Source organism: Sebastes umbrosus, chromosome 4, assembly GCF_015220745.1.
Source record: "Sebastes umbrosus isolate fSebUmb1 chromosome 4, fSebUmb1.pri, whole genome shotgun sequence".
Classification (NCBI taxonomy): domain Eukaryota; kingdom Metazoa; phylum Chordata; class Actinopteri; order Perciformes; family Sebastidae; genus Sebastes; species Sebastes umbrosus.
Window position 1 is genome coordinate 34,481,192 of NC_051272.1, and position 27,297 is coordinate 34,508,488.

Here is a 27,297-nt window from a genome sequence, read left to right on the forward strand (position 1 = left end):
GGTCAGTATTCTATAGGCCTCTACTGTACTGTACGGTGATCGACAGATCACGAAATGCAGTTGATATGACCTGTGGGCTTGGATTATTTTGTTACACATCCATTTTCAATGAGACTTTTGACTGTAGGAACACCCAGTTGAACAAGAGAAGAATAGGCATTCTAGCCAGGAAGCTTTCTTTCTATGACCCGACAGTGCGAATAACTGAGCCACTGTGTTGTCTCTAGATAATCCAGAATCCATCTCTAGATAAATCCATATTTGGTTTTCATGCTAATTGTAAAGAAAACACAATGAAACACTCTGAGAAAACAACCTGATCTATTAATCAGGGGCGGAAGTCAACTTGATCCAGTCTGTTCGCGTTCTGGGAGATGATTACTTGACCACTAAGAATGTTGATGTGCATGGGAACAGCCTCTGTAATGGGCAGTCCATGACCAGTGTGGTATGAGTCAGTCCAGAAACAGGACAAAGCCTTGTCTTTCACCACTGGTCCAAATCTCAATGTGTCTCAAAGACACTGCAGCATTCATGTCCGAAGTGACTGTGGTCACATATCTGGCAGATTTCACAAGACTCAAGAGACTTGATGTGGCAGTACAATTGCCATTTTTCCACACATCATTGGTTTGGAGTGGTAATTGGAAATAAGGAGCGTTGGGTGTCCTGGTGGCCTAGAGGCTTAAGATGCTGATCGTGTAATCCCAACATCCCTTATTCAAATCTGGTCGGGACCTTTGTAGCATATTTTAACTTTTCTTTCTGACTTCCCATCACCTCTGTCTACCGTATGCTGGCTAATAGAGGGGGAAAAAGCTAGAATATTTAATTTAAGGTATACATTAGGAACTGTTTCATGACCATCTTAGTTGTTTTTGCATAGTGTTTTGTAAGCCAAACAGGCAGAGCACCATGCGGTTCAAGACACTTACGATCAATCAATGGATTAATCAATGTAAATTAACTATTTTCTTGTTTTGGCCATGTCCTCACTAATGGACATGAACATTTTCTCTCTATTTAAACATCTTAGATGTTCAAAACCAGCATAGTAGTGGATAACAGTAGCTCACATTTCAGTCTGGACAGGAAACACAGAGCTTTTAGAATTGTGTACATCTGACTGTCAACCTTTTGATACGGTTCTGAGGATTGGACATATTCCATGTACCACATTTTCTTCTACATCATGTGGATGGCGACGAGTTGGAGGTGTTGACTCGGCCCCCAAATTCTCCAGATCTCAATCCAATGGAGCATCTGTGGGATGTGCTGGACAAACAAGTCCGATCCACGGAGGCCCCACCTCGCAACTTACAGGACTTAAAGGATCTGCTACTGATGGCTTGGTGCCAGATACCACAGCAGACCTTCAGAGGTCTAGTGAAGTCCATGCCTCGACGGGTCAGGGCTGTTTTGGCAGCAAAAGGGGGGACCTACTCAATATTAGGCAGGTGGTCATAATGTTATGGCTGATCGGTGTATATATATGCACCCTGGTGTCCTCCTTCTGAACGCAGGTATTCATCTAACCCGACACAGACCATCAAGCACAGATATATTTATGTTGTTCAGTGTGATCACTGAGGCCCAAAACTGTCCGTCTCCGGCGTCTCCAAAGCCTTTCCAGGTGCTCTGTGCAGTGTCTCAGAACCCCGTGGTATGTGGGTCAAAGGTGACGCTGTCTACTGAGTCACATCTGCTGGCATGTATGAGTCACATAGGACTACTATGTTTCTGTACTGGGACAAACTGTCAGGTAAAGTCAGGATCTGGGTTTTCAGGTGTCTAAATGAGAGGATATATACAGTAGAGCAGAACTTTACTAACTGACTAACTGACTTGTGTTCTGATTGGTTGATTCACTGCTCCATTGACTGACTGACTTTATGGAGGACACCTGTGTGTGCTTTAACTCAGGGGGTCAGTGAAGATCACTGTGTTTGGTGGATCTGTATGTGTGTGGTTTGGTAGATGGGGGGTGGGCAGCTAATCACTGGAGCCACAACAACCTGGGGTGTGTGTGTGTGTGTGTGTGTGTGTGTATGTATGTGTGTGTGCGTCTCATGCAGGAGACAGAATGGAATTCCTGCTGTAAGACAAGCCTCCATGACTCAGTCAGTGAGTCAGGAGAAATACATGGGCAAAGAAATATGTACTGACACAATGAGGACCACTCCAATACTGAGACTGAGTCGTTCATATCTTTATATTCATATTACTATATATGACAAAGACCAGTATGCATAATGTCTGAATAGAGAACTAGGGGGGAAAAGGACAGCTGGGTATATGCTGTTTGCTGGTTGGAACATACATGCTGCATACAGAAAAACTGTTTGTCCCACTGATTAAAAAATATCTTCTACCTCTGTGCCACAGAGCTCCACTGTTGTCCGAAAACTATGAAAACACATCAGTGAGTCACATCGTTGCACTGGGTGACATGTTCCTTCATTACATACACCGTATGTCCTGCTGCCAGAAATACTCATTAGAGCGACAAATATAGATAAATCCACCGCTAAAAAAATAGTCCCCCAAAAATGCACTATTTCCTTTTGTTTGAAAGATGTTTCATTAAAACTACAGGGAGCAGCTGTTTTAGGAAATGATTGAGCCCCATTTTTTGTCAATGAAACTATATATTTATTAAATATCTACATAGCTAACCACTGCACGTGGTGTAGTGGTTAGCACCGCCGCCTCGCGGCAAGAGGGTCGCAAACCCGGCTTGGGGCCCTTCTGTGTGGAGTTTGCGTGTTCTCTCCATGTTAGCGTGGGTTTTCTCCGGGTGCTCAGGTTTCCTCCCACAGTCCAAAGACATGCAGGTTAGGGTCATTGGTGTGAATGTGAGCGTGAGTGGTTGTCTGTCTCTATGTGTCAGCCCTGTGATAGTCTGGCGACCTGTCCAGGGTGTACCCCGCTGTACTCCGACTGTAGGCTACCGCAGGCAAACCACTGGGTTCAGGTGCTGATCCTGAGATGAACACATCTACTTGTTGCCACGTAACACGCCTTTTCTTTAAAAGATTAATACAAATAACAAATGGCAAAACATACATCTCATCGGTTTACATTTAAAGGGACTCTGTGTAAGAATCAGAAATTGCTTGTTAACAGCAACACATGTGGCCGTTAAGTCAACGAAAGTCAGCGTCCTGTTGCTCGCGCCTGTGCTCGCTCTACATAGACATGAACGAGCTTCGGTCAAAACAGTGAGGCGACACACGTCAGCTAAAACCACAATATCACTCTATATTTCAGCTGCTTGGCAGTAATGTTAGCTGACCAGACGAAGGTCTCTCCATGAATTGATGCTGATACTGTGTTTCCTGCTTCAGCCTCCCGGTTGGAGGGAACAGGGGAGACGCCAGAGTCTTGGTTGGAGACGATAACGTTACTCACTCCGGTGCCCCGTCACTTCAGGAAAGAAGATACTGGAAACACGCAAGCACGCATGGTACACCGACCCGCATTGATTTATACGTGTAAGAAGTTACAAACGGTCCCTTTAAGCCACTTATTTTCCTAATTTCTAAATAGTGAAATCACATCTGAATAAAGGGAGAATAAGCCGACACAACATGGCAGCGTTGTACAGTCAGAGGGGGAAGCTTTGACATGGCTGCCTCTGAGTTCCACAACAGTGGAGTCTTATTTTATATTAATTACACACTAATTACTTGCGTGTAATTACTCAGCGATCTGCTCCACAGTATTTCACTGTCTGCCACATTCCTGACTGTGTAGTTACCCCAAACACACACACACACACACATGCAGTGGTATGACATGAGCAGTGAGCCAACACTGACGCAGAAGCCTTTCAAACAATAGCAGAAAGGCTTCAGGACTGTTGCTGCCAGTTTCTTTTCCTCTCTCTATCCCTCCTCCTCTCCTCCTTCCAACTACTTTTCTCTCCCTCCTCACCAACCCATTATTCTCTTCCTCCTCCAGTCAACCAGTCCATTCTCTCCGTTTTGACTAAAATCAATGTCATATTCAATACTTGCACATATCATCTTGTCCTTCCTCCCTTTCTTTCTTTCTTTCTGCTCTCTGCTCTTGTTTTACCGAAGCATTTTTCTCTTCCAGCCGACTGATCGCCTGCCTCTCTGTCCTCTGGCTATAAAACCTTCATTTCTCTCCACTTTCCTCTGAGTCAGCAGAAAAAAACAGACCACAGCTCTCCTCTCTCTCCTCTCTTTCTTTCTTTCTTTCTTTCTTTCTGCCATAAACCGGACGACGGCCCTCTGCTGTGTTCCCATCCTGCATAGCGGTGCATTCAGAGAAGGAAGTTTATAAGAAAACATGTATCTTTAAGATTCAGCAAGGAAAGCTCTCAAGGGATTGAGACTAAATTCTTCTTTTAGTATTCAGATATGCAACGTAAAAAATGCTCCAGATTTGTTTCATTTTCACAACTTAGTTTTGATGTTTTACTTATTTCTTACAGCTTCCATTTGTATTATAATCAGTATAAAAAGTATTCAACCTAAAAACTCAACAGATAACAGATAACTCTAGGAAAAACAGGAGGGATTTTTGATCAACTTTGTCCTTTTTGTCTCTGCACATTCCTTTACAGGACAGTGACGTGTCCTCGACCTGTGTGCACTGACTTTAAACCTTCAACACAAACACACACACACACACACACACACTCCCCGCTGAGAGCCAACAAAAGGTAGGAATCCGCAGAGAAAATGTTAACTCCAGTTTCCCTCTCCTCCCCCTTCACATTTCCCTTTTCTTCATACTGAAGTCTCCCCCCCCTCACCCCCACCTCCGTCCGTCCGTGCACAGCTGGGGCATAGCAGGTCCTGCTAAAACACTCACACACACACTCACACACACACACAGACTGAACCACAGGGGATGAAGGAGTAGACAAACAACGAAAAGACACAGGGTTTTTCAAAAAAAGCCAAAGAGGCAGTGATTTAGTATGCACACACTGATATCTCCTCACACACACACACACACACACACACACACACACTCACCAGATAGTTCATTTTGTCCCTGCTGCAGTGAGGCGGCTGGCTGTGGTAACTCCTGGGCAGGGCTGTAGCTCAGCCCCTGTGAGACAATTTGCCAACTCGATCCTTTGCTTTGAGAGTAGATCCCAAAAGATCCCAAAAGTCCTCCAGGTCTCCTCCTCTCCACCCTCCTTCCTTCCTTTCCTCACTATGTCCTTTCTGTCCTCCCTCCTTTTTTCTCCTCTGTGTCTCTCCTTCTTGTCTTGTTCGGTCTTGTTTTCAGTAGATGAGCAGACCCCGACACATTCTGCTGCTGCTCCGTGATCTCACACAGCAAGAATGAGACTGCTGCTTGGCCCATTTACTTCTACCCCGCTCGCCCCTTCTTTCTCCCTTCATCTCTCTCTCTCTCTCTTGCCTGAGGAAAAGAGGGAGGAGTGTGTAACCCGACGCGTCACTTCCTGTCGAATCCTCATATTCCCTCTATCCAGTATGGCCATTGGCCCGAGGAGCTCTTCTCATGCAAATAAAGCTTTGCCCTCCCACTGTCCCTTCCCCCCTCTCTCCCTCTTTCTCTCTCTCTCTCTCCCCCTGGCTGTGAGAGACTGTCAGTGCTTTGGAATGCTGCTGAGACACTCACAGCGTGCTGCACACAAGCACACGGCAACATGACCTCATCTAACTGTCTCTACTCTCAGAGCGGTTGGTCCTTAAAGAGCTGCTCGCTAACCTGAAGCTGTTTCAGCACCACACACAATGCAATCACTGTGTGCCATGGCAACGCGTGTATTAAACCCATGTCATTAAGGTTCTGTAACATCCCATAGTTTCCTATTATTTAATATTGATATTTCATTGTAAATTCATAGGGTAGTAAAATGTGATCAGTATTTAAAGCTGCAGTAGTCAGTATATTTTTGGCATCATTGGGCAAAAAATTCCATAATAACCTTTCAGCATATTGTAATTCAAGTGTTCTGAGAGAGAACTAGACTTCTGCTCCTCCTCATGGCTCTGTTTTCAGGCTTTAGAAAATCTAGCCCCGTGACGGGAGACTTTGACCAATCACAGGTCATTTCATTGAGAGAGCGTTCCTATTGGCTGTGCTCCGGTCATGTGACCAGAACTTGGCGTTTCTTCAACAGATTTCACAATGGCAGCGGCGTCAAAAACGTTCTCATTTTACAGCTAAACCGTGCACTACAAGATGATTCTGAAAACATTTGAGGAGAGAAATAGGCAGTAACGTAACATAATATTGATTCATATTTGATCAGCGCTGCCTAGTTTGACTGTTTGGTTGGAGTTCGCGAGTGATTGACAGCCGACCTCAGATCAGCTCTGACTGCTTGTTTTCCTCCAGTCTGTGAAATCTTGCAGATGCCGTTAGAAGCACCGGAGTACACAGCGGCACATGATTTTTTTCAGGTTAACTGTTTTGTGTACTTCTGTCACGATATAGTGACCGTTATATAAAAATAACTTTTTTTTAATCATATCTGCTCCAATCTCGCCTACTTCAGCTTTAATTAGTACACTTTCAATTAACGAATACTTATTAATTGCGATTGCAACTCAAGAGTCTTTTAGTCACAGAGCAAAATTGTGAAATTTGTTAGCATACTTTAATTCAACATATACTGTATGAGGAAAAAGATCCAAGTAATAACTAAATCTGAAATGAATGATAAATAAATGTTAGCTTGAGTTTAAAGGGAGCTGTTATTTCAAGGAAATTCTAGCTGCTTATAAATGCAACACAACTAATAAATCTGAGATGACTCTCAGAATCGATCTTGGTTTTTTCCTAAAATAAATACCAAATTACAAAGGAATGATTTCCGAGGAAAACATTAGGAAATATCGGCTACAATATTGTTAAACCCCGATACAGTACATCAGCCTGCTCAATATTATTGGACGATTTCAGCTGTCGGCAAAATGTGGCCTGCAACAAACTAGGAGAGGCTTGTTTTTAGCCTAGCCGAATGCCGGAAATGCCCTTTGCTATTGAAGCAGTTGTTGATGCAGCTCCTAGCGGCCGGTTAAGAGGAGTGAGGAGTCGGCAGACAGCGACAGATGAAACAGTCAGTAAAATATATGTTTTTTAAAAGTGTGAATCACCGCAACTACGAGAGGTCGTTGAGCGTACAGTCATAAACGATTAGCCGTGGACAGACAGACACACACACACACACACACACACACACACACACACACACACACACACACACACACACACACGTCTGAACACATGATCTCCCCACAGGTTTACGCCTGGCGGAGATAAAAGGGGCTGAAGTGAGAACTGCTTCCAGCACAGCTACAGGATTCTAACGCTGATCAGCCTTTAGCCGTTCGGACGTCACTGTGCAGTACGCGTGATGGAGTAAGGTGGCTACATCGGAACACACCTGTCCAGTCGGAGCAGAGTATCTAAATTACGTGCTCAGCGCAACACAATCGCAATGTCAAGAAGCTGTTGTTGGACTGTTGTATCATGAGACAGGAGACTTAATGACACCCAGACAAGTGTCAATATCAGCACTTATCTCTGACCCCCAACCCCCCTCACACACACACACACACACACACACACACACACACACACACACACACACACACACACACACACACACACACACACACACACACACACACACACTTTCTGTGGGGGTCATTCACAGGACAGTGTTTATTTCCTTGTTGGTCTTGTTAGGGGTAATTTCTGGCTTTATGACCCATCATCTGGCCCCTGAGCCATGTCAACACTAATATGGATTCATTTAAAAACATATTTTTTCTCTCTGGCCTTCGAGCCATACTGAGTCAGCGTTTTCCAACACCACCACTGAAAAAAAAGAGAGTTGACCTGTTTTCTGCGGTAGTGTTTCAGAGTGAATGGTGTACTTTTTGGAAATGACCTGGCAACTGACTGGAAAATTGCTCAAACCTACAAAAACTAGGCAAACAACACACGAAGACTGATTTCCACCTACAAGGTTTTTTTTTTGTCTTGATAGTCAGAAAGAATTATATACTGAATGACTGAGATACAAAAATAACACACTTGCAGACGTTGATTAGAATAACCATAGCACTGCTCATTGTATCTTTAAAGCTGAAGTAGGCCAAATTGGAGCAAATATGATTAATAAAAGTTATTTTTATAAAACGGTCGCTATATCGTGACAGTAGTACATGAAACAGGTAATCTGTAAAAATCATGTTCCTCTGTGTCTCACAGCCAATAGGAACGCTCTCTCTCTCTGAAATGACCTGTGATTGGTCAAAGTCTCCCGTCACGGGCTAGATTCTCTAAAGCGTGAAAACAGAGCCATGAGGAGGTGCAGAAGTCTAGTTTTCTCTCAGAACACTTGAATTACAATATGCTGAAAGGTTATTATGGAATTTTTGCCCAATGATGCCAAAAATATACTGACTACTGCCACTTTAATATTCAGACAAACAAAGTGGAAAAAAGTGAGCCAACAGGAGAAAAAGTGAAACACTGAAGTTACAGAGTCCATGTACATTTTGATTAAATCCAAAATGGCAAAAACAAGAAAATAACTTGTATTTTTGGTTCATCCTCCCGGCCACCAGGAGCAAAGAGACAAAACTCCGGTGTTTTTTTTTTTACAACAGCCGCTGCCACAGTTTTGGTCTGGATAGAAATAACTGTTTTACTTTTGTACAGCACTTTTTCAGGCGGACTTTTTACTGGCGTCCGGTAGTCGTTTTTTAGTCCAAAATGGCGGAAGCGCAGCTCTGTTGCTGGGCGCTGATGTTGCAATGGAACGAACAATCACTTTCACTTCTTCCAGGAGAGACAGTACTTTGTCGGGAGGAGGGCGGACGGCGACACCGGGAGATGGACTTTTAATAGTTTTTAGACAACAATGGAGCTCTAGAGCAAGGGGGAATAGGATGTATCAGGCTATGGATACACACACGTACACACACGCACGCACGCACGCATGCACGCACGCGGTTTGGATCTACACATGAGATTTATGAAATAAAGCCTATTTTGCCTGTATGAAATGCAGGATGTCCAAATACGGCCATGCACCCTCTGGTCCTCCTTGCCCTCCTCTCCTCTCATATTTGAAGAACAGTAGTTACATTGTGTCTGATGCTGCCAACTATCCAGCAGAGCATTCCACACACCTACACACACACTTCACCCTCCGTGACCTGGGCACTGCCCTCTCTGACCGCCACACTCGACAACAACAGCCTCTGTCACACTGACCTACGAAATGACAAGTGCATATCACACAGACACACACACACAGAACAGAAAGCAGTCATTGAGGATTAAGCGATGTAGGTCAATGTGAATCTGAATATGGTAATGGTCTCTGCTGGGGCAATGGCTTCATGAACACTCTGTTTCTGTGTCTTCACTCTCATATCAGGTAATGGACGTCCATACTGGTGCTCATAAAACCATTGTATTCCCTCTGGTGTCTGGTGAAGTACAATTTAATTGTGTTCACAAGGTGCGTCTTTGCTTCTGGACCAAAACAAAGACGAAAAATGAACAACCAGGAAGCTATGATGTCATGGCTACGGTCTTTGTTCGGGTCAAGCAATGAAGAAGCAGGATCATAGTACTGTATAGAAGTGGACGTAGTCACCGTGATGTCACCCATTGGTTTGTGGACTACAGTTTCGAAGCCTCGGGTTCAGCATTTTGGCTGTCGCCATCTTGGTTGTTTGCAACCAGAAGTGACACGAGAGGGTGGAGCTAAGTATAACCGAACGCTGAATAAGACATTTTTAGGCGATCAAAATGTTGCAATTAACTTTCATGAAGTGAAAACACACTGTGGAAGGGTTAAAGTTATAAGACAAAAACACGAACAACTCCCAGACCGGACAACGCCGTGGTAGCGACCTGTCAATCACAAGGTAGCCCCGCCCTAAAGCATCCCCTGCTTTATGGTCTATCTGGCTCTAAATGGGACCATAATTTACTAAATGAACATCATGCTGTATTGAAGAAGACTTGAAAGTAGTGATTGAGACCACGACTGACGCTGAGCAAGCATTGCAAATAACAACTCTGCTATTTGTTTCAGACACTTTAAAAAACCTCCACACCACAGACATATTTCTTTTTGCACCCGCCTCGTCAACGGTTGGCATCACACATGCTGTGCGTACACGTTATCGTCATATCCGAGGAAATGTTCTTCTCTGGCCGATGCAGATATTTCTATTCAAAGCGTGCATCTGCAGACACCGATGACGATGTCATTGTTCATCCCTACTTCCCTCCAGTGTAGATTAAAATCCCATTTTAAAGTAGAATCAGATGAAGGACAGTGTGTGTGGATGAGCATCTCCTCTCCTCTGTTCACTGTTCCATTCACATGGTTAATAACTTCATTAACCCCTGTCAGCTCTCTGCTCTGGTCCAGCGGCTGACACACACTAATTGATGAGCTTGGAGAGTGTGTGTGTGTGTGTGTGTGTGTGTGTGTGTGCGCGCACAGGGACTGTGTGTTCATCATTTAGGCTACTTATTATAACAGCAAGTGATCTCTCTCAGCCCCGAGCACGAAATACAAATGGCTGCTCTTGGGTGGAAACCCTGTATGTCCGATTTTTTTGTGCTGTTCTATGAACTATTGACATCTCCACAGGCTGATGACCATTTCCAACACACCTAGGCTCATATAAGCCTTTGGTTCTCACCTAAAACACAATTCCCACCAAGGGAAATTAAACAAGGCTGCTCTTCTTGTCAAGCTGACATTTTGGAAGGTACAAGGTTTCCACCTGACAACCGTGACAACCGTGAAGTGCTTCTCATTCATCACACGCAGGCAGAGCTGGGATGACTGTGACATTTGGTGCTAATACCATTAGGACAGTTATTTTTAATTCACCACAAGTAGCAGTGACGGGATAAAAGGATCATTGTACTGATACAAACTGGCATAACACATACACACACACTCACACCCCCACACACACACACACACACACAGAACGGAATGGGATTGTAAATATGAAATTAATTTCCTGTGATGCGTGTGTTGAGTCAGTGATTTTTAATACTGGAATTCAATTGTTGGGTTCCGTTTGGGAATCCAGCTAAAGCACCCAGGACACCGGACAGACAGTGTGTATGTGTGTGTGTGTGTGTGTGTAATCACGGCTGGGAGGGCAGCTGCTGCTACAGTTTGTGATCAGCAGCATCATTTGGATTTTCTCTCCATTGTTCTCTCCATTGTCTAAAAGCAGATGCATCTCAGAGCAGTGCTGATGTTAGAGCCCAACTGCTGTAAACCGTAAGGATCACTCTTTCCTGCAGTCGGAGAAAAAACAACAGATTTTGGACTTGTGTGGAAATAAAATTCCTTCCATATCCTACTGTAATACATCACCGTGGGACGAGGAAGTCACACACAGAACAAATTACCCAAAGGGCTAAATGAGGATTCATCATAGGCCCTGTTCAGACCTGGTATTATTAACATGCGTCCTCAGTGAGCCGATCGCAAGTGGACAGCTTTAAGTACAGGTGTGAACACACTCAATACGCATTGAGACCACATTCAGAGGTGGTCTGGGCCACATATGACCACATTCTTTTAGCAGTGTGTAGTGAATGTGTCCTGGGCTACATTAAGGACCGCCTACTCATCTGATGTCCAGCTGGGATCCGCGGGATCACCGTGCTCATCAGGTGAATAAACAGGCGAGCGCTCGTCTGCCTTGCAGCATAGAAACGGCCTCTGTGCTCTACTGTATTCTGTCGGTTAAACTGTATTTTATTAAAATACATCTTGTTTTATAGGCTACATATCTACAGACTATCTGACTAGGCACGCAAAGTGCATTATTATCATACTGTCGGAGATGTGTCTGTGTTTTTGTTCCGCTGCTTTGCGCGGATTGACACCCGACCGTCCGTCCAGGTGCTCTCTGGATCCTTCAGGTGTACTGGGCTCATTCAGTCTTGTGAAGGGCTCATTGCATGGGTGGAATATGGTCTCAAAAAAGTACAAAATGCAAGTCTGCCTCAAAAATAATCCAAGGCACACTGTAGTGTTTGAACAAAATTAAAATGCCTTTCTTTTACATGGCAAAAATTGTTTAAAATGACCAACGCGTTGTGATCAACGTAGGTCTTCATCAGGGTCGCTGATGTTCGAATAGTTCCAACTAGGGATGCACGGTTATCAGGTATCGGGTCCGATACTGTGCTCATGTACTCGTACTCGCAAAACGGCTCAGATACAACGGCACCAATACCACTTTACAGCAGCGCAACGTTAACCTCTCGTCACCATCTTACGGGTCCTCATGCTCCACCTCTCCGACGGTGCGGGCGAAACGGGCCGGTGGTGCGCCCGACCCCGCTGGGTCGGGATCCCACCTCAGCCGAAGCGCGGTGGCCCTGACTTTCATCGCTAGACAGGGTTTTGCTTGCACCCTCTGACTCGTGCGTGCGTTAGGCTCCTTGGTCCGTGTTTCATGGCGGGTCGGGTGGGTTGCTGACAACGTCACAGACCCCTGGCGCCTTTTACGTGGGCCGCGGAACGACACGGTTTGGGCGCACTGAGGACAGTTCGCCCCGGTCGACAGTCGCACCGGGAGCATGAGCCCCGTCACGGTGCGGCGAGGTCCAGACGGGGAGCGCTGTAAAGTTGCGGCCGCAAGCCACCTTCACCCAGAGCCTTTCCAAGCCGACCTAGAGCCGGCCGCGGCGCACCGCCTCGTATGCGTGACTCCCCAGCCTGCCGTGTGTCGCTCACACCCTCCAGCTGGCTGTTAACGAGGTTCTTTTGGCACAGAGATACTCGGTATCAGTGAGTACTCAAATGTAAGTACTTGTACTCGGTCTGAAAAAAAAGTGGTATCAGTGCATCCCTAGTTCGAACCTTTGTATTTTTTTAGAACAAATATTCGTGACTTCATCCCTTTCAACTGCGAAATAAGAGTTCTTTGGTACTGAAGGCTTTTTAGAGTGAAGATGAGAATGTGTTCAGACAGACTTCCTGGTTGGAAAAGTCTAGAGTGAGGGTTCATCCACAAACACACACACACACACACACACACACACACACACACACACACGTGCATGTACGGATGTACAGAGAGAGGGAGAGAGTGAAGGGGGGTTTGGTACAAACGGTCCCTCTGTGAGTGTGATGTCAGAGTTTGGCGAGTTCAGGGGTCAGGCACAAAAAATGATGGACTGGTTGATTGGACAGAATGCTCACACACAACTCTCTCAGCAGACAATAAGAAGACCCGCAGCAGAACTGAAATGAACTATAATAAAAAAAAAAAGCAAATAGCTAAATTCAGAATGGAACATGCAAGTGAAATCATAAAAGAAGTTTTTTTGCACAAAAGGGCTTCTGCAGACGCATCTCTCATGCCTCCATCCTGGAGGTCAAGTGTTTTTCGTTTCTATCAGCTGTAATCTCTTTCAATATGGGACTGCACAGCACAGTGTGAATGCATCCTATTCACTGCACAGTAACAGCCATTCAGAGCTGTCTGGGCCATTATCATAAAACTGTGGCATGAATGCCACCCTGTCAGTGCAACATAAAGAAGACAAAGCATACTGGACACCTATTGAAGAGAGATACACACTGAATCCACACTGTCTTTACAGTGGTGTTTCAGACAGTTAGTAGTCCTACTCCGATGGGATGCAGTTTGACTCATACAGCTTGTACTTGTGACTAAGGTATGTAACTGGAGCTAAACATTTCAAGGCAATGAATAGGGCAGTACTATTTTAATACTTTTTTTTGGTATACTGGTAGAAATTGTGTCTGTAGCAAATCAAAGTACCCAAAAGTTCCCCAAAAAAGTATGAATTTAATAAAATGTCAAAGCCTTGCCATCCCTAGTAGTGATTATGGTGAAAACATTCTCACAGACTGACACAGTGGAGAATCAGTCATGCCAGAGGCAACACTTTGTTCTACTGTGTCAGACAATCAGCTCTTTGACAGTGAAGCAAAATGACAGCCACTGTAGGGAACATCACACACACAGCCTGTGGGATGTGTTAAGCATGGACCTGTTCACCTTTCTGTGTCACACACCATTCTCTGTGTCCAGTAGTGAGCTGCCTCTCTTCCTACATTTAAATCAGCACATTAAAGTAAAGTACCCCCACTACTCGTACAAATATTGCTTCTGCACCACTTCAATGACTTCTACAACTAGCTGTCTCATATTATATCATTTCTTCAACACACTGCTTTAGGGTATAACATTACTGTGTCCAGTGATCTGATTTGAACCGACCTTCCCACGGGAAGCTGGACCAACCCATCAGCTTGTTTGAAATGCAGAGCCACACAACACATTATCAACATTTGTAAACCTCAGTGACCTATAGTTACTAGAGCTGGGTCGATGTCCGGTGTTGCCAGTCCGGTCCGGTGTACAGGCTTAAACCGCATTGACTTTATGTAAACTGGCTGAACCTGTATTTGTCATTGTGACACATTCTGGTAAATTAAAAATTAGCCTACATCATCAACCTGTGCCGACGGCGTTAAACGGTGCAAAATCCAACTTGTTTTGCATTAGTAATAAACAATATGGCGGCTGCGTCAGGTTGCGGCTGCATGATTCACGCGTTGGGTGTTCACACCAACTGTGTTTCAGAGTTTGCCTTTCATAATGGCCATTTCATTTCATTATAAAGGTCATTTATATTTATTTAGACAGAGAAAGGTTAAGAAATGTGTGGTAATTTGTAAATAATAGTAATAATCCACTATTAAAACCCCGTACTATATTCATTCATGGAGCCGTGCAAGTCACTGCATGTTCTACAACACTGTTTGGCACATATTTCAGAATAAAAGCTTTGTGTTAACAAATGAAGGAATTCTGTCCACAGAAAAAACGCTTGAGGGCTTTTATTTTTAAATGAAGCAGGAAGTGTTGTTTTCAAAAATAAATGTTTACTTTTTTTCATCTCTGTAACATATTCTACCGATAGACAATGAAACTATAGTAATGTTGCTGATATGATGTAAATATACTGTCAATAGATCACTTTCACTGTCTGTTGTTGCTTTGAACATAGACGAGTTAACGTGTAAGTTGTTCTGCTGATTGGTTGCTTTTTCTTCTTATTTTGTGTTTATTTGGTGGTTGGCAAACCAGCTTACAGGTGCATTACTGCCTCCAAGTGGACTGGAGTTGCTACACTCTCGTGTGGGCTCTTTCAGTCTCACTATGTTCCACTCACAGACCGTGTAAAATATGGACGTAGTCTCTGTCATTATAAAGTGAGAGACACCAGCTCAATAAATTAATCTAGCCTGCATATTAGTTCACACAGATATAGATTTTAACAGATACATGCAGCAACAAGCCACACAGTATGCAGTCTCATTCAGTGGTTACATCACTCTTCAAGTAAAATCTCGCATTCATCAGATGTGTGAGCAGCATCCACGTTTAAACTAACATTGCAGATATTTAACGTGTTCTTTCCACAAAGTGACTTCTTAAAGTTCCACGCAGCTTTACATGTGAGAAACTGACATCTATCATCTGGCTAAAAGAGTGAACATGTGGCACTTTTAGAAATGTTGCACTGTTCCTTTATGTCAACTTGTGAGTAAAACTACATCTTTGTGTTTATTGTCATAAAGCAGATCAAGACTACCTAATATCTACAGTATAGGGATGTACTATTTACTACTTCATGTACTTCAACATACTCTCCTTTATTACCATATGCATTCCATTTTAATTTTTCAAGATTACATATGAACATAATGTTATAATTTACTTTCTCCCATTACTCATTTTTACTGAATAGAGCTTGAATGCATCATAATACTCAATACTGAATGCAACCTCTGTGCATTAGCTATTAGTTCCTTTTTTTAGCCAAGCAGGACCGTGCTGCCCACCGGCTGCTAACAGCTAACGTTAAGTAGCTAACGCTAAGTAGCTCTCTTCCTGCCGGTTTCAACAAGGATATGTTGTTCACATTATAGCATTATCGGGGAAATTTTCTCTTGTCCCCGGGACGACAGGACGGCATTAGTCTTGAGCCGTGAATGTCTCTAGTCACGTTTTCAGAATTTGCCATTGACTTGGTACCAAAGTGTGGGTTCTCATGACATTCCTGCTACAGTAGGTCGACGGCTTCAAATGAGTCTAAAGCTGCGTAAAATATTTTCAGTTCTAATGTCTAATGGGATATGAATGCATACTTTAATTTTTAAGATAAAATCTCAACAGATCATCAATATCAAATGACAACGTATTCAAATATGGCACACTACACCACAGTGTTGAAAATCATGACACTTGTGGACAACATAAATCCTGTGAGTCACTAAACTCTGCTCTCTGTCAGACTCTGTTCTACATCAACACATCAAATGACTTATTAGAGCAGACGTTAGGTTAGCAGAGATGAGGTGTTACTGCTCCACTCCATGCTGTCAGACCTACCTCTACCTGTGGTGCCGCCTGCAGGCAGTCAAACATTCTACAGAGCACCTGGAGGACAGGAAGGGACGACACAATGTACAGCACATACATACATGAGCATATATAGGAACAGACGAGGAAAACGTTGTGTTGCAAAGATTCTTTTTCTTAAAAGGTGAATGTTTATATGTTCGAAAATATATTCTTCCATGGTGACTTCTTTATAGCACTCCATCAGCTTGACAGATAAGAGTTTAAGTGAGCTTTAGCTTCAGATCATACAGTATGTGTATCATCTGAAATCTGGCCCCTACCTTCCTCACACACACGCACGCACGCACGCACGCACGCACGCACGCACACACACACACACACACACACACACACACACACATACACACATATACACACACACACACACACACACACACACACACACACACACACACGCACACACGCACACTCACACACACGTAGGGAGGTTACTATGGCAACCGAGCCTGGAAGGGCCAGTAAATCAGTCTGGACTGATCTAGATTTGCTGATAACACATATACAGGACACACACACACACATACACACAAACACACACAAAACACAGGATGAGCACAAACACACACTTGCACCTGCATGTCCAAACAAACACACACAGATGGTACAGTATATGCAACCAGAGAGGAGCTAACAAACAAACACACACTGATGGTACGTGTCCACAGGGGCGTTTTTTTTTCGCGAGGGGACGCGCCGCTTCCCAGCTTTGGACGCTTGGTGTGCTGTCACTAGACACAAGGCTCTCACTACCTGATTGGACGAACGTTTTCCCTCCGTGGGTTGATGCTCCCAGCTTTCAAACCGGAAACAATATGGAGGCTTGTTTGGAAACTTTCTTCTCTTATTTCACGAAAATAGTTCACCGAAATGTGTTTCTGAAAACATTTGAGGCGAGAGATAATCCATCCAGTTGATGAATCTGTCTTTATTTTGGATCGACAACATTTATTTTAAAAGATTCTCTGGAGTTTTGAGAGGCGGCGAGTCGCGTCGGACGCCCGTGATTTGCATAAAGTAGACTCGCCCTCAACTTTATTCAAATGAGCAGCGGGTGTCGTGACACTCCGTTTCTCGAATCGCGCCGCCAAGCTACCAAAATGCATTGCACAGCTGCTTACATAGACAACGAATGGGATGCGTGGAAATGACGGAGCCTGTGGACACGTACCGACACAGGGCGGCTGTGGCTCAGAGATAGAGCGGGTCGCCCACCAATTGGAAGGTTGGCGGTTCGATCCCCGGCTCCTCCTCACAAGGTTGTGCCATCGGTGTGTGAATGAGTATTTAGATTAGATGCCCTGATGAGCAGGTTGGCACCTTGCGTGTCAGCATCTGTCATCAGTGTATGAATGTTGTCATTCCCAACTCGCCACATGTGGACGCTGGGTCAGGATCCCTCGGCGTCTCTCGGGTTTAGCCAACAAAAGATTGTGGTTTGGGTAAAAATAAGTATTTATTACATAGGCTGTGTAACTTGTAACTTTGACCCATATTCTACTTCAGTTGATGTCTAACATCGACGTGAATGGGTTTACATAGGAGTTGCGGTCTCTAACCTGTTCCTCCATGCAGATAAACTAATTATCCTATTCTCTGAATAGAAATCCAGCATCAGGCCTATACATATGCTGTACTGGAAGTCTAACTCCTGTAAATACACAGATCCATTTACATCATCGCATTGCACGGGAGAGGAAAAGCAGAAGGACAGATCAGTCCCTCAAAGTCCTCCAGAGGCTACACTCTCTTTTTATAGGCCATCAGAAGTGGAGTAGGCTAATTAGCATTCGGCCTTAATATAGAGCAGCAGAACACTGGGCCACGGTCTGCTGCATGCTGCTGCTGGAATACCTCGAGTCTTTCAGACAACACAACAGAAAAGATCATCTCAGGCTCAGGGTGCCTGTTAGCTTTTTAGAGCTGATATTAACAATCGAGTGTTGAGTTTGAAAGCATCAAGCTGCATCAGTGACCTTTTGTCCCCACAGGAGCCTGATCAGCAGCTCCAACTGGCTGCTCTTTAATCCACGTAATATGTAGATTAGAAGAGATTTACGTGGATTACAGATGGATTTTCACCATCAGGGCTCCTATACAACCTGCCTGAGGTGTTTAGGCTGTTACATAATACTACTACCACTCAAAATAATATTCTCTTTATCTTTCACCAACAGCTGCCTAAAACTTTGCTCTGAACAGAACAAGATATTTTCACGACTAAAGAAAAGATTGTGATGAAATTTGTCAGCGGTACTACAGATAGGGGATGGGACGATATTAATTTTTTTGCGGATTGCTATAACAAACACAACAAGAAAGAGCCAGGGCAACACGACCTCCACTTCACACCAACCAGATGGAGCCAGAGCAACACGACCTCCTCTCCACGGCAACCAGATAGAGCCCGAGCAACACGACCTCCTCTCCACGCCACAAAACCACAACCCCAACCTCCTCTCCACGCCAGATAGGTAGAGCCAGAGCAACACAACCTCCTCTCCACGCCAGATAGATAGAACCAGAGCAACACAACCTCCTCTCCACGCCAGATAGATAGAACCAGAGCAATACCAACTCCTCTCCACGCCAGATAGGTAGAACCAGAGCAACACAACCTCCTCTCCACGCCAGATAGATAGAACCAGAGCAATACCAACTCCTCTCCACGCCAGATAGGTAGAGCCAGAGCAACACAACCTCCTCTCCACGCCAGATAGATAGAGCCAGAGCAACACAACCTCCTCTCCACGCCAGATAGATAGAACCAGGGCAATACCAACTCCTCTCCACGCCAAATAGGTAGAACCAGAGCAACACAACCTCCTCTCCACGCCGAATAGATAGAGCCAGAGCCAGAGCAACATGACCTCCTCTTCACGCCGAATAGATAGAGCCAGTGCCAGAGCATGGTGTAACAGGCAGCTGAGCTCAGAAAGTTGAAGACTGAGTGTTAAATCCACAAGACTTTATTCAAAAGCGCTGGTCCACCTTAACAGCCCGCCTTAAGCGAGCCTGAACCGAAGTTGTGGCTGACTTCGGGGCTAACCCCTTCAGTAAACAGACTGTGGCAAGCAAGACACAGGAACTTGGCTTGGCTTGAGGAGCATCAGTAAGGCTATAGACATTTTTATCAACTAATCTGGACAATAATTTACAGATTAATCTATAATAAAAATAACCGTTAGTTGCAGCCCTACCGTCCAGATTTGATTAATCCATCTTTTATTTAAATTTTAGAGTATTCCATTATGATAAACAACAGCATGCAGTCCAACAAGCACTTTATATTGCAAAGAAATAATACCCTTTTAATTGGATTGTTATTTGTTGCTTTTGTTGTTTTCACAATTCTGTCATACCGACTATCTGAAATGAACAGTCAGAGATGTAGAATTAGTGAATTGAAGGAAGGAAGAAGCAAACAACATGTCAGTTTGGATGAGGAACATGGTAACATGACTGACCTACATTATTCTAATGGACCAGATGGAGAGGAGAGCGAATGAAGAACTGTAATCCTTCATCTTACATATATTCATTTATAGTCATTCAAGCTAGAAGCCAGGAAGCCATTGGGATTCACTGAGGGGTATAGTTCATTTAAACTGCTATTAGCTAAATGCTCCTGCTGATGACACTTATTTGTTTCTGCTTAATTACATTTTTCCACAACTAGTAATCTGTTAATGCCTATGATATCACCTCATTTGACACTAGATGGTTTTGGGAGGTTTCTGTCCTCTCGTTCCGGTTCAGTCGTCTGGAAGTGAACTGAATCAAAGAGGAAATAGAGGGAGCTAGAAAAGAGGAGGGGGGGAGGTTCTTTTAAAAGTGACCCAGGGACGATAGAAAATGTGTTTGGGACACAGCAAACAGGGGACACAACCTATTTTTTCATGCTACATTACAAACAGCAAATCCGTGCTAAAATCGGCAGGACGAGAGCTAGTTAACGTTAGCTGTTAGCTCTATGCAGGACTGTGCTGTTTACCGGCTGCTGACAGCTAACGTTAACTGCTCTCGTCCAGCAGCGTAACGTTATCGGCTGTCCGACAGACCGCGTGTGTGTGGCGGCAGTGATTGTGGGGTTGTCGGTGCCGTTGTAGCTGTGAACGTAGCAGCGCAGTTTGTGTACAGTTTATTTGTCGGTGAATAAATGCTACAACTCCTCAAGACCCGAGCCATTTCCTGTATCTGCAACAGTGGCTCAAACTGACTTAAGGTGGGCTGTTAAGGTGGACCAGCTATTCTCCTTTAAGTGACGAGCCGCTCCTCTGAGTTTTGCTCAGCTTTTTATTTAATTTTTAATATTTCTTTTAATCGTTTAATCGATTAATCGGTCAAAATTATTAACGTCGGTTAACGGTAAACGGTTAAGTATTAACATCCCTTATTGAGACTGATCTGACTCCATATTCCAGAGCCTCTGGCCACCATCTCACCTGCTGACCTACCAGTGGTTTATAGTGTGACCCCCAGCCCTCCACTGCACCAGCCTCTGCAAGCAACAAGCACCTCCGACTCCATCTGCTGTTTCTCGCAGACAGCTGCCATCCGAACCTCCACCTACTGCCTTTGCAAGCAACCTGCAGCTGCCACCTCCACCTGCAGATTCTGGCAGACAGCTGCCATCTGAACCTCCACCTACAGCCTCTGCAAGCAACCTGCAGCTGCCGCCTCCACCTGCAGATTCTGGCAGACGGCTGCCATCCGAACCTCCACCTACAACCTCTGCAAGCAACAAGCACCTCCGTCTCCATCTGCTGTTTCTCGCAGACAGCTGCTGTCAAACCTCCACCTACAGCCTCTGCAAGCAACCTGCATCTGCCACCTCCACCTGCAGATTCTGGCAGACATCTACAGAACGTCCTTCATCTAAAGGCAGCTGCAGCCCGTCCCTCTGCCTACTGCCTTTTTCAGCACCCTGCACTGCCATCTGTGTGAAATATTTTGACAAGAACATAGATTTGTGTCAATGTGAACAAAGTGTGACCGTAAATGTGAAGTTTTATGGCTACTTTTCACCCGCTGTGTCCGTGGCTGTGTGAGATACAAGGTGCGTTTAAGATCCGTTGGATAGCTCGGAATTTCTAGGTTCCACAATACCAAGCATGAAAGAGTATATTTACGATAAAAATTATCGCAGATCTTTTGATCACAACTTGTTGTTATACAGTATTTACAAAGTTTATTTCTGTACGACGCTATTGTTAAAATACTTAATAAGTAATAAGACAAGATAGTTTGAACTACATAAACTTGGTTTACCGGATTCTGAAAGCTGAAGACCCCAGGTTTTCAAAATGGAATGACATTCGTATTTTCTGTAACTAGGTGATTACCGGTACCGGGGGCGCTTGGGTTTATATGGTTTTCAAAGTCATTCAGCATTTCATTACACTGTCTTTGAATGAGCACAAATTCAATCATACAAATGTATGAAATAACCTTTAATATAACCTCCTTTAACATGAAAAAGATTGTTCTTGCTTCAAAAGCCAACTCAATGGGAGGAATGTTTCAGTGCTAACATAGCCCAATAAAAATATTAGGTTTGTGAAACATGTAATGTAAAATGTAATTGTAAAAGTGATTAGAAACAAGCAGTGTTTCTCACACACAGACTTCACTTTTTAGCACTTTTCATTTTAATTTTTTTATCCGTCCGAGAGAATGATGCCATCCGCAATCTATTAACTAGTAGACTAGTAGAGGCAGAACGCTGCCGGATAGCGAATGAAGAGCTCTGCTCTGCTGGTGCAGCCTCGGTCTGGACGGACCCACGGCGGAGCTGCGGAACTACGATGCGGCGTTCTGACGTGCTGCTGCACTCTGCTGCTCACCCAGGACTGGATCCTGGTATGGGGGACTGACTGCTGCACGGCTTGGAGGATGTTCCCACTGTAACGTAGGCCTTCTAAGTGCTGCCGCATCACCCCTCGTTGGGCTGACAGGCTTCTAGTGACATACACAAATCCGCACCACACAGCCCCACCGTTGGTCCTGCTTATCCCCCTGGAGACATGAATGAGATGAGCAGAATTCTTTCTAATCTGTCTATTAAAGGGACTGTTTGTAACTTCTTACACGTATAAATCATTGTGGGTCAGTGTCCCATGCACGCTCGCGTGTGGCTACGCTGTTCAGACTCAGACTCCAACACAAACTACACGGAAGCACCAAAACCACAAAGAAGTTACCTCGTCCTGCTTCGGCCTCCTGACCGTGGCCAGAAGACACAGGGGAGACCGTAGCTTTAGCTCTGAGAATATCTAGTGAATGTACAGTGGACGTTTGTGCAGAAATAACTGCTGCAGCTCCTCCAGACCAACAGAGGTTTTCCGTGTCTTGTGAAGTGACGGGGCTCCGCAGAGAGAAACGTTATCGTCTCCGACCAAAACTCCAGTGTCTCCCTTGTTCCCTCCGGCCGTGGTCGGGAGGCTGAAGCAGGAAAACATAGCATCAGCATTGATTCACGGAGAGACCTTCGTCTGGTCAGCTAACATTACTGCCAAGCAGCTGAAATATAGAGTGATATTGTGGTTTTAGCTGACGTGTGTCGTCTCACTAGTTTTGACCGATGCTCGTTCATGTCTCTGTAGAGCGAGCGTGAGCGCGAGCAACAGGACGCTGACTTTCGTTGACTTAACGGCCACAGGTGTCGCTGTAACAAGCAATTTCGGATTCTTACAAACAGTCCCTTTACATTAAAAGATATTTTGTCTCCAAGGCTGCATGATCATCAAAAATCAATAGTCTTCATTCTCTGGGTGCCATGAACATCCACTGCAATTATGATGGCCATCCAGTTTGTGTGCAAAATTGACATTTTGACGTTAGTGGTTTCAGAGGAAAAGGTCAGGGTCGTGAAAAGCATTAGGATTCATCCTCTGGGGAACATCAACATATGTACTAAATGTCATGACATCTGGTTTGATAAGATCCTTTGAGATCTTTGCTTCAGCCCTCCACCACTGTGTATCAAGTGAAGCAGAAAGGATACACCATGCAGTGAGCATAATCTGAAACTGTTGTATAAATGAGGACAAAAGACCTATTTTGAAGTTACAACAGTTTGAGGAAACCAGCCTTTTCTTACATAAGGCCTGGTGGGAGACTACTGTAACGCGAGCTGGAATAATCCTGACCTAATTTCACTGCTACACTCCTCGCGAGGTCAAGAATGTGTTTGAGAGATGTACAAATACACAGAACCAAACACACACACATACACACAGCAGAAGTGGTGCATAGCCTGTCTTACTACTTCTCTTCACCTCTCGCCACACACACACATGGTGTAGCCTGGCTTATGTCCCACTTCCCTCTCTGTCTGGCCAAAGGAATGCTCCGTTTCCTGTGTGTTGTGATCAGTGCACGCTGACTGCATCCCAGCGGGCCTCCTAACCGATCCCAGCAGCTTGATAAGGAAATAGCCCTCTCTGGTAGTACACACAACAGCTACTGAAATCACTACACTATTTTTCTCACAGAAATCTACTTGCCTGAAATCAATTTTTACTTGCCCCTATGCAAACTGTTTTAACTAAAGTTAATTATCATCTTTATTTAAAGTAAATTAATCTGGAGTTTTTCCCACATCTTCTAACGTCACCCGACTGGACTCCTATTTCCAGAATAATTGAAATGCCAGCTTATGCTTCAGTTCATAAACTTTGCCTTACCCGCCACCAAGTGCCCGATCAGTACTGCACATGTGCAACTCTAAACCAAGTCCCCAGGAAGAGCTCCGGTCGTTGATCCCAATTTTCGTAGTGGCCAAACAGCGGTACTACAACTTCTGTGTCCGTCACGTGATGCCATTGGGCCCCAAAAAGACTTTTTTCCCATAGACTTACATTGGGAAAAGGACATCTGTAACTCAGCAGATACATTTTTTTTAGGTGAATCAACTCTTCAGTGCGAACACTCTAATAGCCCTGATTTAAATCATTAGGTCCTAAAAGTTGTGAAATGCACTAATAGCTGAATCCAGAGTTATTTCCCTTCCTCCGTTCATGTGAATGAGACCCAGACTGTGACGACAGCGCAAGCCGTGATGACGTTGTGACCCCGTGACCGAGCCATGTGACCGAGCGGACGCTACTGCGATATTCCAAAGGGCACAAAAGATCGCCGGAAGATCCGGGTACTTTTCCAGACGGAAGTCGAGCCATTTTGGCTTCATGCGCCACTGAGCAACTTTCATAGGAATGAACGGGGCCCCGCCTCCAACGCTGCATCCAGTTCTCTTTATACATCCATGCTCTCAACAGAGATGAAAAGGAAGCGAGATGGCTCAATCCTCAGCTACTTCCATCAGCAGCTCTAGAAAAAAATTACGTGTTTAATTCTTTTGTACCAGTTGTTCTATCAGGGCAAGTGAGTTGCAACATTTACTAGCCCGGCGTGACTTTTTACTTGCCCCAGGCACGTGGGCAATCCTTGTTGTTGAGCCCTGCATTCCAACTTTGAGCCATTTTCACACAATCCTGCTGTGCTGTAAACATTTTTCAAGTGTACTTTTCCCAGAGCTCCAGTAACTGATGACATATAAACGCAGGATGTGACACAAGCTTCCACAGCTAAATAAAAGTGGAACAGTAAAAACTACTTGGCCTACACCCATTGGGTTCTACCTCACAGTGAATTAATTCAAAGTGAATTTGGGAGATATTTGATGCTGGTTCAAGCTTTAAGTTCATAATGGTGAGGAAGTCATTCAGACAGATTTCTTCTTTATTTCAGTACCAACCAAAGGCTCTTTCACATCTCCAGCAACTAAAACAATGTCTCATGGGAGCGGTAGTTGTGGTTAAAAATAGAACAGTTGTTATACCTCTGTAAAAATAGCAAGGGGTCAGATTTTATTAGCCAGTACAGCGCTAAGTGTGGTAGACAAAAGACAGCCTCAATGCAGAAATACACTGCTGCTACACGCTGACCTTTTGGTCGACTGGTAATAGCGAAACATTTCTAGTACTTCTGTCTGTGCAGGCTACTGAATATCAAGACACAGTGATGTGATTTTTAAATCTTAAAGAGCAAAATAACACCATATTTTAGCTTGACCACTTCTCCTTCACATATCAAATCACATTCACACATACAGATAACTGCAACTCAGCTCTCTTTTTTTCAAATTGGAAACAATAAATGTATGTAAGCACGGTTCTATGAATTCTGGATGACAGCCAGAGACAGGATGTAATACCACTGTCTGTGGCAGACAGGAAGAATGAAACAGAACTCTCCAGACTGCAAAGACATCAGAGTGAATGTGACGTTGCCTTGATCTTCGCAGGCGCGGAGTAAAGGGCCAGACACAGTTTCTGTTTATACTGTATTATTGGACAGTCTGGACAGTTTGCGCAGTCATAAATGCAGAAAGATGCAGAAAGTATCATTTGGGCTTTCGACACTGTCATTGATTTTTCATAAAGTGGTTTTAGGATAGAATTACATGAGTTTTGCAAAGAACTGACGTTACAACGGACACTACAGACTGGGACCAGAATAATAACGTGACGGCACACAGATGACCCTGGTCCAACCCTGGTCCAACCCTGGTCATTGGTGTGAAAGGGGTATAAGTCATCATTCTATCAGCACAGACACAAACGCCCTCTTTTTTATGTCTTCCTCTCTCTCTCACTGTCCATTGTTGCGCACATTAGCAGAGTGCCAGCATACAGGACACACACACACACACACACACACACACGCACACACACACACACACACGGACACGTCCTAATGAATGTAACATCTGAAGCTGATGTGCAGTGCTATTACTGGAGCAGTCAGCAGAAAATCTGTGTGTTAAAAGCTTCACTCAGCAGAAACTCCTCCACTGCTGTCGTCTCCACTGCTCTCCTCGTCTTCAAACCACAGTGTGGCTCAAAAAAGGTGTCATATAACCACCAGTCCAAACACAGTGAGCGATCATCTATCACGTATATGTCATTTTATCTCGCAATATCGATATATACGTCATGGTTTAGTTCATTTTATGTAAATCAACTGTTTATAGATAAAATAACCAAATGGGAATGTCAGTTTTTGGCGAATCCAGCACTTCAATACCTGATCATAGTACATCATCACAATGAGGACCAAAATCTAAATATAAAAATCAAATACTGACAATAAAACAGTCCTGCTAGCTGATTATAACATTGCCCACAATGACCCAATACACCCAGAGACATTAAAGGGAGAATTACCTTGATATAAACAGTATTGCAAAATCCTCTCACCACACTAGCCTATATCATTAAATTACTCAACCCTATTTCACAGCATACTGTGAGATACTTTATAGGAATATCCCTCTGTTTATAGCCCTGAGCTCTCATTGGTAGGAGTTATGTTCAGTATGTGGTGCAAAGCCCAGTATTTGTATTTCAGAAGCGTCTAAGCCCAAAGTCAAAGAGTTATGAACTTCGACACGTACAAGAGTGCAAAGAGTGTCTACGTGCGTAGTGCCTGAAGTTTACATGAATTATTATACATATAGTTCTCTACAGAATAATGTGAACATTCCCATGAAATGAGATAAAACCAGAAAAAGCCAAAAGCCACAGCTTCAGGACGCTTCAACACGAACACACCTCCAGACACCTTCGACCTGAGCAGAAGTCTAATCCGCCACAACAAATGAGACACCTTTCTGTGTGCAATGACACAAATATGGACCAACAGCAAGGAGAGTCAACAATGAATCCGTTAACTTACTATGAACTTCTGTTACATCATGTAAACAAACCACGTAGGCGACCTATCAGCTGTGGGCTCAAGA

At 44.2% G+C, this 27,297-nt stretch overlaps 1 protein-coding gene across 4 annotated transcripts in view; it reads right to left on the minus strand.

Annotated features, from left to right (window-relative positions):
• bcar1 (BCAR1 scaffold protein, Cas family member) overlaps nucleotides 1–27,297 on the minus strand; it is a 96,774-nt gene that overhangs the window by 45,004 nt on the left and 24,473 nt on the right. For 2 of the 4 annotated variants that reach the window (XM_037766818.1, XM_037766819.1), the window contains exon 2: nucleotides 16,464–16,511. The exons of 1 other annotated variant lie outside the window; for it this stretch is intronic. In XM_037766818.1, the coding sequence (XP_037622746.1) occupies nucleotides 16,464–16,511 (48 nt within the window). Of the gene's footprint in view, nucleotides 1–5,012; nucleotides 5,419–16,463; nucleotides 16,512–27,297 lie in introns of those variants that run through there. One more of the 4 variants, XM_037766821.1, reaches the window with a different exon arrangement.